The sequence below is a fragment of the Argopecten irradians genome, chromosome 16 (assembly GCF_041381155.1).
Source record: "Argopecten irradians isolate NY chromosome 16, Ai_NY, whole genome shotgun sequence".
Classification (NCBI taxonomy): domain Eukaryota; kingdom Metazoa; phylum Mollusca; class Bivalvia; order Pectinida; family Pectinidae; genus Argopecten; species Argopecten irradians.
In genome coordinates this window covers 19,883,557-19,898,160 of record NC_091149.1, presented here as the reverse complement: position 1 = coordinate 19,898,160, position 14,604 = coordinate 19,883,557, and the positions used below count along the sequence as shown (strand labels likewise).

The 14,604-nt window shown below is 34.7% G+C and overlaps 1 protein-coding gene across 1 annotated transcript in view; it reads right to left on the bottom strand.

Moving 5' to 3' along the window:
* Window positions 1-5,428: 5,428 nt before the first annotated feature.
* Window positions 5,429-14,604, bottom strand: part of LOC138310071 (prolow-density lipoprotein receptor-related protein 1-like) — a 40,645-nt gene continuing 31,469 nt past the window's right edge. The window contains 10 exon segments of the mRNA XM_069251215.1: window positions 5,429-5,603; window positions 6,013-6,162; window positions 6,463-6,588; window positions 7,111-7,231; window positions 7,978-8,133; window positions 8,831-9,006; window positions 10,020-10,124; window positions 10,716-10,817; window positions 11,186-11,405; window positions 12,045-12,236. Coding sequence (XP_069107316.1) covers window positions 5,429-5,603; window positions 6,013-6,162; window positions 6,463-6,588; window positions 7,111-7,231; window positions 7,978-8,133; window positions 8,831-9,006; window positions 10,020-10,124; window positions 10,716-10,817; window positions 11,186-11,405; window positions 12,045-12,236 — 1,523 coding nt within the window.

Here is a 14,604-nt window from a genome sequence, read left to right as displayed (position 1 = left end):
ATATATGGAATGAAGATGATGATGGTAATATTAAATGTATCATATATATGGAATTTGAATATGATGATAGTAATTATTTTCATATCAAAAACTATTACAGTATTAAGCTACCACAGTTGAAAATGATTTCTTTCATTTTGTTCACACATTGTTTCTCCTGGACTGGTTCCAATTGAAATGATACTTGCATGTAGACATTCTGTAAAACATAAGAAAACAATAAATTTATTAACAGAGTAATTACCGAAAAGGCTAATATCATATAATTAAACATTTTTTTTTATAAATAACAATACCAGTTTAGAGTAAATATTATTGAAATTTATTTTCTGTTGTTCTTTAGTCCTCCTGTTCTTTGGAGTTTTGTCCTTCATAAATTGATTGTAATACAGCAGTTGTCATATAATGTATCTGATAATGTGCACACAGAAGTATAAGTATATGCATATGCATGTGTGCATGGGCACGGTGATAAGTTTATTTTGCCGAGTAAAAAGTTCAAAGAACTAGTATTGTTCATACTCAAAGATGTAATTGCACTAAAAACAGTGATCGTGCAGGCTTTTGTGTGATTGCATTTGTAAGGGGTGTATCTCTGAACGCCAACATTTTGGATTTAGCTGTAGGGTAGTTTGTTGTGACAGTGGTTATAGTCTTTTTCCTAAAGGCAGACCCAATGCCACAGGTAAATTTACCTGTAAAAGTTACCTGTGTTGATACTTATCTAAGTGTATATTGATTAATTTTCATTTCAACAAGTGTTCATATTTAATATCAGATACATATATACATAATATATGTTTCTGTTAATATCTATGAAAATATAACAATAGAATCTATGAATGAAATTAAATTAAATTCACAATGATTTTATTTCAAGAATTTTAAAGATTTCCTTGATATATCTAAAATATCCGGTATAAATCTCATTAGATTTTCAATAGATTGATACTAAAATCAAGCAAAATTCTTTGAAACTTATTTCACATGGAAGTAACTTTACCATTCAGTAATATCAAAGAAAAAATCCAAAAAGGAATTATCCAGTTTCAACTTAGTGTAACACTAATTTGATTAAAAGTTTGAAATAATATAAGCCTTTTGCCTGTTGAAAAGTGATATATTTCCACAAGGTCTTCCATATATGTCTGTTAAGTGACCTTATATACATATATAATACATGTACATGTAACATCTGCGTTAATAACCTACCAAAGAGTAAGTGAATTTATGTCAAATATGATTTCCAAATTTTACTTGTACTTGACTGACCTTTTTAAGTTAACAGAACATACAATATATTTTGAAAGTTGCATTAGGATGCATCATTTATCATCATTATATAATTTTCCTGCTTTCTTATCCTAAGATGGTATTTCTAGATCAGCGTGATGTTACATTATAATGTAAATGTACATGTTCATTTGTATATCATTATAGCAAAAGAGCACCCAATAATTAAACTGTTGTCCGTTAACAGCGCAGTAAAATTATATATTTTTGTGCACGTTAGAAATAACATATAAATTTCTTTCCTATGGTTGAATTTCGGTCAAACATTGTTACTAGATACAAATTGGTATATGTACTATAATCTTTAAACAGAAAAAATTAGAAAACTGTTAATTTGGTATTCTGAGCACTAAAAGTTTGCAACATTTTGAGAATTACAAGACCTTCAACATATGGACTTGAAATAATTGTGCCAGTATTGCAACATTAACATCTATAATGTGTATTAAAATGAATATGGTTAAGACCCTAAGTAACAGTCTTCAATCTCATTTCATTTAGTATTTTTACATTATTAAGTGACTTCTAAAAATATTTTGTATCAAAAATACATATAGAACATTAAACCCCAATGATATATTATTACCAATGTTTATAAAACATCATAATGTGTGTTTGTGTCGGCTTCAATAGATTACCAACTTAAACTATAATCAACAGGTCAAAATTTCCGACAATATTAATTTAAACTTTTGTGATATTGTTTTTCTCCACTCATTTTCTAACCAAATACTTCACGGTGTACGTCTATGCGATAAGAGAAATCATGCGCAACTATGCACGGTCACAAGAAATGAAAGTTGGCTAAGAATGTAGCCCTGGAGAACTCCTATGTCAATAAAGAATACTGTTACATTAGAATATACATTGATCAAGAAACGTGTTTTTCTGATAAAATAGAGATATGATTTGTAAAAAAATATTTCACCTGGAACTCAAAATGCATCGTTCTCAATAATCCACATGTAGCTCCATATTAATTCTTAGCATATTAAAGCACTGATTATCTTTGATTAATAATTTACATTGTATATATATTATACGGAATATATTGAAGGAATTATTTTCCAAAACCCTCCAATGTTACCTATGATATTGATTGAAATACAGGTAAATCTCAGGTGACTTTACAGGTGAAAATAAAGACACCTTATATGAAACAGTATATAATTGCCTTCCTATTGTTTCCTAAAACAACACCTACCTGTTGTTGATAAATATGTTGGCGTTAAGAGAACACCCCTTTGTAAGACTGTGCCAGGTGGTAGAGATTAGTTCCGCTCGAGTGATCACACAATGCAAGTGAGAATCGGGAGTATGTTTATGTAAGTTTTAATTACTAATCTCTGATGATTGTTGATAAAATGTAACTCAGGATATTTGCTAAACATTAAACCGTTTTCTCCACGTTTGTTGTAGATTGAAACAGCTTTTTAAGTGCCGTTCTACGGAAGAATTATGAAAAAGAAATCGGCATTTTCATCGATCTACAAATGAAGTAGTCCAAAAAAATCTCACTTCGAGTTATACGAACATTTTATGTATGATTTTTGTCATTCGGACCAAAAATACTTCGTTAATTACGTAGTTTACTGAATACGTTATATATATTATCAGAACGTCAAGCTCCTGTAGGCCTACATGTGATGAAAGTGGCTAAAATGTTTTAGTGACAACCTCTATACGTGCTTTAATATGTATATATAAATCTGATAATGTATACATGTGCTTATAAAATTATCGATAATTATGGATGTGGTAAATATTCATACCTTATTAACTGCCGTAAGTTGGAAGATTACGCCAGCTTGGACATTTAGAAAATGTTCATCGTCTCTCACGCGCTATTTGATCAGTTTACAAAGTTTATCCTAAATTTTCTTAGAGTTGTCTTTCTTCCATTGTGGATTTACACGTACATGTGGCATAACGCAGCCGTGATAAACAAATCTCCATTTCGTTCTGAGATTTATTTGCTCCCGAACTAATATGATTCAAATTACAAAAATCATTATTGTAAAAATTTTGATGTTTGAAGTGAAACATTGATTTCATTTTTTCCGTTGCGGGATAATTGTCACTAGTAGGGACAAAACGCGTGGGGCGAAGCGAAGCATTTTCGGGACGAAACGTCTTCATGCATTGTTAACAACATTTTCGGGACGGAAAGTCTAGATATATTGTAAACAATTCAAGTGAAAATTTTCCAACCTAAGATCATTTGGATAGTGTATATGGTAAGGATATGAAAGCAGTTATCTACTTCTCCTATTTCAACATTACAGATACGCTTATTTCAGTAACTTTAATATTCAAAATTTGCTATTTAAAATTCCCGGTAAAATCAAGGTTGTTGAATACACTGCCGTTAGGAGCGCTAGTATCTGGGAGCAAGTTCTAAGCCAATCATATTGAGGAAATTGACTGAAAGAGAATTTTGCAACCACGATCACAATGGCGAGGTGATCCTCGCCAAAAAACACTTCATAAAGCTGTTACAGTAGAAATTGTCTCTAAAAAAGAAATTTTCATGACAAGCTGATTTTCCCAACTCCACAAGAATTCATAAGGAATTAACAAAACACATGAAAAAGAATATGAAATTAAAATTAGAAATTTTCCCTAAACAGAGATACAATATAGTACCATGACAACAGCTAAACAACATCAAATCTTACCTTCTCCCCTTCTTTTGGTTTCTACAGATACACCAGACACAATAAAAGTTAATTAAAAAAAAAAAAAAAAACACTTTCCTCCAAAAAAAATAATTGTTCAAATACAACAAAATTGATTACTATACAATTCTTTCAATCCGTCATTCTGAACAAGCACATGCTTAATAGCCAAAATGTAAAGCAATGATCTTTAATATCAACAAAATTAATTGAGGAAATGATTAATGAAGCTCTCATTTGAACTACAACTGTGAATGTATGAAGCTTTAAAAGTCGCTGGCAATGTTACAGGATATCCCACCACCAGTTGTGTGGTAACGAGGACATTTTTCTTTTATGTAGGTCAAGGTCAAACTAGGTCAAAATGACCTAATTTTAACATGTGTCTCAACTCTAGGAGAAATTTGTCTTCTTAAGAAGAAGGTCAAAATGTGACCCAAAATTGAAGTTTTAGTGACAAATTACCCCAAAATAAACCCAAAACACTCTCTTATCCAAATGATAAGTGACTTAGAACTTGTAGTCACATCTATATCAAGCTCAGATAAAATAAGCAGTGACTAAATATGAAGTTCCAATGATAAAGTGTAGGTATGCAATAAAGCTGAGATGAAATAAGAGGTGACCAAATATGAAGTTCCATTTAATAAAGTAAAGGTAGTCAATAAAGCTGAAATAATGTATTGATCGAGGGGTAAATTGAAGGAGAGATGAAATAATGTAATGATCGAGGGGTAAATTGAAGGAGAGATGAAATAATGTAATGATCGAGGGGTAAATTGAAGGAGAGATGAAATAATGTAATGATCGAGGGGTAAATTGAAGGAGAGATAAAATAATGTAATGATCGAGGGGGTAAATTGAAGGAGAGATAAAATAATGTAATGATTGAGGGGTAAATTGAAGGAGAGATAAAATAATGTAATGATCGAGGGGTAAATTGAAGGAGAGATGAAATAATGTAATGATTGAGGGGTAAATTGAAGGAGAGATGAAATAATGTAATGATCGAGGGGTAAATTGAAGGAGAGATAAAATAATGTAATGATCGAGGGGGTAAATTGAAGGAGAGATAAAATATTGTAATGATTGAGGGGTAAATTGAAGGAGAGATAAAATAATGTAATGATTGGGGGGTAAATTGAAGGAGAGATAAAATAATTTAATGATCGAGGGGTAAATTGAAGGAGAGATTATGGAAACAACACAACTAGAAATGTCTGTTAGACATATATGCTCCTAACTCCACCCAAGGGGAAGAAGCAGTACGGAACTATTCTCGCAATCACCTTTTAATCCATTTCATAGTAGAGGAATACAACTGATGGGTTTTCTTCAAAAACTAACACCTCTTCAAATATAAAACTGACTGAACTTACACAGGCAACAAAAAAGGAAAATGAAAGCTGAAATTTTGCACAAATACAACCTCTTACAGCAACCCATGCCTTGACAGCTTAATCCGCGATAAGTAAGATATGGAGGTGTAAACTTACGTCGTCAGCATCCTCGTCATACACCTGCATGGGGGCCATATCTCGCTCGTCTGCCTCCTGTGTCTGAGCCAAATAGATAGGATTCGCCACCTCCAAGTTTGAGTTACTGATCATCCGACGGTGCTTAAACTGGTCTCTGTCAACAGTGATTAAGATGGCTATGTTACTTAGGGCATACAAATGTGTGACAAAATCAATTGATAAGACAAATTATTTCAGCATTCTTTTTACAAATGGATTAATCTTAACCCCTAACCCTATAATGGATTCAATAACAATTATTTTTGATGAATTTAACCTAAAACTTAATCCGAGGAACTGCAAAAACAATGACAAACATTATAAACAATATTCACAATGTATATTACAATTCTGACTTAACATTAATAACTCGAAGTTTGTGGGATAATAGTAAAACTAAATTAAGTGTTCTTTGATGTGTGGAGAATGTCTGGTCGGCTAAGACAGGTACAATACAAAACAACAGAATTTAAACAAATTAACGCTGTCAGAGTGATTCTATTATAGATCAGTCATTCTTTTACCTCCTTCTGCGAGCAGCGAGAGCAATGAAGATGATGATGAGGACAAGAAGAATGGCGAGGACGGGGATAAGAATCGGTAAAAGGATGCTGGCTTCTTGTTGTTTCTGAGCCAGTTTCTCGCAATGGTCTCCATGGTAATCTGCACTACATCTGTAACCATGGTAACAAACAAGACAATTAGAAATTTAAGTGCATGGTCACTGTGGCAAGCAAGATCACACTGCTAAAAGTTCTTTAATGGAAACATGGTAACTAAAAAGTAGTTATATTATTTCAGGTAACCATGGTATACAAAGGTTACCATAGTAACTAAAAAGTTAGTTACCTTATTTCAGGTAACCATGGTATACAATGGTTACCATAGTAACTAAAAAAGTAGTTACCTTATTTCAGGTAACCATGGTATCCAAGACTATTTGCAAAACTTAAGTTATGTGCATCTATACTTACACACAGATGTTACAGGCGGCCACCTGGTTGTCGTCTAGGTAACAGTCCTGACAATGGCCGTCATGGAAACAGTCAGTGTCACAGATACTCTCCTCACACAAGGGTCCCCTCCATTTCTTGTCACATCTGTCAATCACCAGTCACATGACAAATGTAAATAGTGAAGTTAAAATATCTTTCTTAGGAACGGTACAGATTTAATCATTTACGTTACCGTGAAATTGAATTTCTGCTATACACAATAAAAAAAATCTCAAAAACACCAGCCTCCTGTTGAGATTGTTTCTTCTAAACAATCATTATATTATATGTACTGAAGTCATTTTCTATGTGCAGATACTAATAAAACTATTTCGGCACCTGATAAATAAATATCAATAACTGGAAATGTATATATGTTAGAGGTATAAAACTTAATGCTACTGTTTACATATTAACTGGTCATGCAACCAAAGAGACGAGATAGAATCCAACATCAAGGATAATAGTTCTTTTTTTAGCAATACTGTTTTTGCCTGTTGAACAATCCCAGATTGAGGATTCTCTTTTATTCAAGCCACTCCAGCTTATCAGATTGAATCTGTATATCACCAGTCTACCGGCTTTTAATTCAGTGAATCTTCCGCTAATACAGGTTGATCTACTTACACACAGACATTTTGGCCACTGGTCAGAGTTTCACAGTTGCCCTGTCCTTGTACACACCGACAGGTCTCACATGTGTCTCCTCCGTACACCTGGCTACAGTTACAGACCGGGTTACCCTGGTCTGTAATATACAACAAAGAATGAAAACCTCAGCTCAGCAGTACCAGTTTATTTTATCAGTAGAACTTATCATATCAAGAGGCCCACGGTCACCTGATATTTGATACAAATTAGTTATGTCATTTACTAGCCAACTGATGTCATTTGTTCATGAAATAGGAACATAGATCTAATAGGTCTACATACAAAGTTTCATTAATATTGGAGCATATTTACTCACGTTATTGAGTTCACAAAGTTCAATTATTATTATTGCAAAGGGCAATAACTCCATAATTAACTTACAGTTGATTCAAGCCAATTTTCCAACTTGTCCAAAATCTTTATAATGTTAGTCTACATAGCAAGTTTCATTATGCTCCGTGCATATTTACTCAAGTTATCGTGTTCACAATGTTCAATAATTATTATTGTAAAGGACATTAACTCCATAAGTAACAGTCAAGTTTTCAAAATTGTTTGAGATCTTTCCAATGTTAGTCTAAATAAAGTTTCAATAAGCCCAGTTCATATTTATTAAAGTTATCATGTTTACAAGGTCCAATAATAATTCCTAGTGCAAAGGGCAATAACTCTGTAAGTTACCGTCAAATTAAGCTGAATTTCAAACTCGTCCAAGATCTTTCCATTGTTAGTCTACGTACAAAGTTAGTGTTTTAAATGAATGATTCTGCATTTGTAGTTAAAGACCAAACTTAATGCTTTCAAAAAGCTGCTTAAAAGACAGGAAGTAACGTGGGATCTTACCCATTGTACAGGTGCCACCATGCTGACAGTAGCCACCACATTCCGAGGCAGGTTGATCACACTGTGGTCCCTGCCAGTCAGATGTACAGGTACATACCGGTAGGCTCTTCCCAGAATTCTTCTCATCTACTGCGTTGGTGTTTGGATCACATGTCCCTTGTTGGAAAGAATGAAGAGTTTTGTAAATCTGTGGTGTTTTATTAATAACAAGTTTAGGTTAATTCGGGGGTGGGGGGATGGGAACATTGGTGAGGTAAATTCTGATTCATATTATCCTATTATTATCCAAAGTTGAACAGTTTGTAACCAAGACGAGGCATAGTGTGGTCCTGACAGTCCAAAGGAGTATCAATTACTATAAACGTACCTATTTTAAGGTGTTTAATTTTAGTGCAAATGCAGAAAACTGAAAACTATGATGTATTACAGGAGTATAAATTACAGCCATATGATAGGTCAATACCGGAAATACCTTTTACAAAATTTACCCACGCACAAAATTCAGCGTTGTACATGAATTATTGCTTCAAACACAATGCAAAAACTACTAAAATAAAACTATTGCTACAATAAGTACATTTACATTAAATATGAAAAGATGCATACCTTGACCTGACAACAATAAAACTCAAACATAAGTGCTTTGAAAATGCTAAATGTCATGAAGTCATAATGGTATGCTGTCCTCACAATCCAAAAGTCAAGCTTGTGCTGTTTGGTGAAACTCTGCAAAGAATTAATACCTCCAGAGTGCAGAAGAATTTCACCCTGTGTCCTTTCAAATAATAATTATGTCCATCAGAGGGAGTTATGTCCCTTTATATGACTTGCGTCGCTTTAAATGATCACTTACCTCCATTCTTGCAGTAGTTCGGACATGAGCTTGCTTCTGTTTCACATTTGTTACCACTGAACCCTTCGGGACATATACAAGATATCTGGCCAGCCTGTATTTGGCATGTGCCTCCATTTTCACAGCTGTCCTCAGTACACTGTTCACATCGCAGGCCTTTAAAACCATGCAGACACCTGTAACAAAAGTTCTTCTGTCAACGAATATTCTTCAGCATTGTAACTTCACTTTTGCTGAATGACACACGATTGAAGCAATTTCCGTAGGTGGACAATAACATAGGATTTGAACCTTTTTATGGCACCAGAATTCTGTTGTTCTGTTTTATAATTTACATATGCATTCATTGAATTGTAATGATTTCGACTTTGATACATTCAACAAATGTTTGAACACGCAACGAATGACAAAAGCTGAAACATGTCATGAAGTTGAAAACACAGACAATTTACTTTTCTGGTATAATCAAAGGCAAAAAAAGTTTTCAAAAAAAAAAAAAAAAAAAGAGGAAAAATGTTTATCACCACTACTTGTATTCTGGGAAACCTTGAATCAAATATTTTTTCTTCTGTTATGATACAAAGCAAACTACAGATATAACAATGACTTTTGCAAAATGTGATGATGTTGTTAAAAAATAATTGAAAATATGAGAGTGAACAAACAATGTGGCACATGCTTATGATTTAATTAGACCAAAAAATAAGCTGGATTCTGAATTGTCTAAACATGCAAGCAAAAATGATGTCTCTAAACTTCTCCTTGAAATAACATAAGAAATATTTCATTAAATCTTAAAATGTTTTGATCTAAATCATCCAAGACCTGAAATTATGAAATATACACTAGCTATAACATGAATGGTTACTCTTATTATAGATTTTGACCATGCAAGGATTTGACCTTATATGCATGAATGGTTACACTTATTTTAGATTTTGACCAAGCACGGATTTGACCGTTACATGAATGGTTACACTATTTTAGATTTTGTTCGAGCAAGGATTTGCACCTACTCCAGCACCTAAATCTAAACAGCTAGTAATTTTTTGTGTAATCTTTTATTTCAAAGCTCATTATTAAAAATTGTGAGAATTCATTAAGAAATCATATTTATCATTACATTAAAATTCTATAATTGTTATTTCAATATTTGATTCTAAACAGAAGACTGTTCCAAAATACATACGAGCATTTTGGATTCCCATTTTGCATTGAACAGAGGCCATTGTTTTCACAATAGTCAGTACACACATGCACGCCACAGCGGGGCCCGGAGTATCCTGCAGTACAGCTGGAACAAGAAGACGCGTGATTATACAGTAAACACCTCATATACTGCCTACACTTTGCCATGGAAGTTACAGAAAGCAAAGCAAGTAGCAACAAACATCAATGACATGGAGTTACCATGGATAATGTTAGAACATTCAAAATGAAATCATGCAGCCAGTTTTGTAACATGAAAATGAAGTGCATATGAACATTCAAAAGGAAGAGATATAATGAATGTTTTTCATGATGGACGTGCAGATTACATTTAAAACAATACTAATAATGATTGAATAATGATGCTTATAAAAAAAGACAATAACTGCACCAAATTATACTGCTTAAAGAAATGCTGTACATGTTAAAATAAGATTTAGTTTACAGTTTGGAATACGAAAGTAAAATTATTCATGCAAACAGAAAGGTATCGTGTATGTCAGTCACTTTGTGATTTTGTGGAAGATATCTTTGTATAATATATACGGCCTTGAAAAATTGAGGTGACCTATTTGTAGGAGAGTGTGGGAGATTAACTTTTGTAACACTTTGGAGGTGATTTACTTGTAGGACTGTGTGGGAGATTAAAGTTTGTAACATTTTCGAGATTACTTACTTGCAGGTGAGTGTGGGAGATGTTGGCAAACAACGACCTCCGTTCTCACAGAACGAACTACTACATTTGTCACAACGATCTCCTGTCACGCCAGGTGGACAGCTACAGGTAAGAAATCTTGTTTACAGGTGTGCCACATATATTTACAATAATCATGATAGCTTTTACCAAATGGGAATCTTTTTGAATAACTCCTTAAAATATTTCCTTATCTATTATCCTCAATTATTTACTTTTACCTTGACAAAGTTTGTGATTGATTCAAAAACAACAAAAGTACAAAAAAAATGAAAACATCATTCACTTGTAAATTGAATATTGGTAAAAATGCATGTATAAATTTGAAAATAATTTTAATACAAGTAGACATTAAATCTTTATTATTTTATAGAAGATTTCTGTTTTATCAATAAGATATAAATAAATAGCTACCTGAAGCTAGGGACAATGCACTTCATCATGATACATACCTGCACTTTGACTTCCCGTTTGGCTGAAGATGACAACTGCCCCCGTTTTTACAGTATCCTGCCTCACAGGACTTTTTAAAGCTACATTTCTCGTCCTCCAGTACAGCATCGTTAGAACACATACACTTGTACTTGGTTTCTGTCTGTTGTGGCATGTTGATACAGAAGGCTGCTGGACATGGTCCGTCATGGGTGCTATTGGATCCGCAGTAATTCACGACTGAAACACACATCACATTTTAATAAAAGATATCAAATTACTTAAAGTACTAAACATCACATCTCTGATATATATGAAATTACTGAAAGTACTATACACCACATCTCCCATAGATATCAAATTACTGAAAGTATTGCACATCACATCTCTGATAGATATCAAAGTACTGAAAGTACTGCATATCACATCTCTGATAGATATCAAAGTACTGCACATTTGCAGATCACATCTCTGATAGATATCAAAGTACTGAAAGTATTGCATCACATCACAATCTCCAAAGTACTGATATCAAAGTTCTGAAAATTTGACTGCACATCACATCGCAGATAGATATCAAAGTACTGAAAGTACTGCATATCATATCTCTGATAGATATCAAAGTACTGAAAGTACTGTACATCACATCTCAATATTAGATATCAAAGTACTGAAAATATTGCACATCACATCTACAACTGATATCAGAGTTCTGAAAGTACTGTACATCACATCTCAATAGTAAATATCAAAGTAACGAAAGTACTGCACATCACATTTCATGGTCAAAATCTGAGTTAGCACGGCCTACTTTTAATTCTTGACCCACAATGTGACCTTAGTGACCATGAGTCTGGTGGCCTACTTTAACATACTTACTTGAGTTTTTCTGTTTGATAGGCTGTAAGATGATAATATCGCCAATAAATGTGATGTTGTCCAGTAAAACATCAGTCCTGTTCATGAACTTGGATCCAAACTTATGTATACGTATAATGGAATGGGATCGGTATAAGGTAACATAAAGGTAGTCTTCAAAAACATCCAACATGAAGGGAGGATCTTCAATTGCTGTAACAGGACAATACCAGTTATATCGTTATACCAAACCACCTTATTTCTAACTTACATGACAAGAAGATTTAGTTTGAAGTGCTTTTATAGTTCCTCACAGTGGCACATTGCACTAGTCTATATCTTAACTTCTTGGAGAATATCAATGGCCATGTTTGAAAGGAGCATGAAATCATTTATCTCAAATATGTAAGCCAAGATTATTATACCATTTTAATACTACCACTTGCTCAGACATGTTAACCTTTGGTGAACAAAAAGAGGTAGATTTTTTACTCAAAAGCGGTAGCATTACACGCGGCATTTTTTGCGATGCGTCAGAGATATATAAATATCAATAATATGCAAAATAATTACAAAAACATATTTTGTTAACAAATTATGATTTAACTGTAATTGTCACCATAGGCCTTGCATTGGTGGCTCATTTTGCATTTTTCAAATGTGGCTTACATTACATTTAGAAGATGAAAAATGCCAATAAATACATTGTATACTTTTATTTCAATGCTATTTATCACCTTTTTTAATTATACATTTTGTCAATTTTTTTTGTTTTTTTTTTTCACTTTTTTTTTGTAATACATACTGGACTCATTTTATTTTGATTTATGAAAAAGACAAGAGGCCCAGAGGGCCTGTATCGCTCACCTGGTTTGTAATGCCAAGTCATGTTCTGAATACAGGTTCATTGTTTCTTTTCTGAAGGAGTTTGAATATTTACCTCCGATTTCCCATATTGGGCCACACCTCTCCTGCCCCTGGGGGGTAAGAGCCAAAATTTATACAAGTTCTGTTTCCCTTCCAAAAAGGATGTTTGTGGCCAAATTTGGTTACAATCCATGCAGAACTCTAGGACAAGTAGCGATTTATAGGATTTAACCTCTATTTCCCCTATTGGGCCCTGCCCCTCCTGCCCCCAGGGGGTCAGAGCCAAAATTTATACAAGTTCTGTTCCCCTTTCCCCAAGGATGTTTGTGGCCAAATTTGGTTACAATCCATGCAAAACTCTAGGACAAGTAGCGATTTATAGGATTTACCTCTATTTCCCCTATTGGGCCCCGCCCCTCCTGCCCCCCGGGGGGGGGGGGACAGAGCCAAAATTTATACAAGTTCTGTTCCCCTTCCCCCAAGGATGTTTGTGGCCAAATTTGGTTACAATCCATGCAGAACTCTAGGACAAGTAGCGATTTATAGGATTTACCTCTATTTCCCCTATTGGGCCCCGCCCCTCCTGCCCCGGGGGGGGTCAGAGCCAAAATTTATACAAGTTCTGTCCCCTTCCCACAAGGATATTTGTGGCCAAAATTGGTTACAATCCATGTAGAACTCTATGACTAGTAGCCATTTAAAGGATTTACCTCTATTTCCCCTATTGGGCCCCGCCCCTCCTGCCCCCGGGGGGTCAGAGCCAAAATTTATACAAGTTCTGTTCCCCTTCCCCCAAGGATGTTTGTGGCCAAATTTGGTTACAATCCATGCAGAACTCTAGGACTAGTAGCGATTTAAAGGATTTACCTCTATTTCCCCTATTGGACCCCGCCCCTCCTGCCCCAGGGGGGTCAGAGCCAAAATTTATACAACTTCTGTTCCCCCTCCCCCAAGGATGTTTGTGGCCAAATTTGGTTACAATCCATGCAGAACTCTATGACTAGTAGCCATTTAAAGGAATTGTTGACGGACAGACGGACGACGGACGGACGGACGGACGGACGGACGGACGGACGACGGACGACGGACGACGGACGCCGCGCCATGACATAAGCTCACCGGCCCTTTGGGCCAGGTGAGCTAAAAACGTGAGTAAATCATTTCAATTATATGTAGTTTTTGTTTTTGAAATGATGCTAACTAGTTTTAAGCACAAAATTTATTGAAAGGCCAGATGATTGTTTCCTTACGGTAGGCCTACGTAATACACATCGTTACACTCAGACACGTGAAATAGGCTAAGCAAGTGACACCACCAAGCCAAGGTGGAACTAGCCCCAGGCTGCTAATTAGCACCAGTGGGTGTTGGTCAGGGAGTGTTCACACCTCCTTTGTTTACTTAATTATGAAGCCAGTCCCCCTACTCAGTCTGATAATGCATTTTGAAGCCACCATGACAGCCCCAACCCACTATAAAAAATTCAGAAATCGGAAGAAAAAAAATGAAGACGATGTTTTGCAGAAATCGGAATATTTGGATATTAAAGCGGTAGGCGGAATATCAGCCTCAAAAGCGGTAGAACTTCCGCCAGAATCGGTAGGGTTAACATGTCTGCTTGCTTAACCATCACATAGTCACCTCCCCAACTGTGTATACCACCAAAGATGGGATTTTTTTTCAACTTGGAGTGAGACTCCTATACTTTAATTCAAA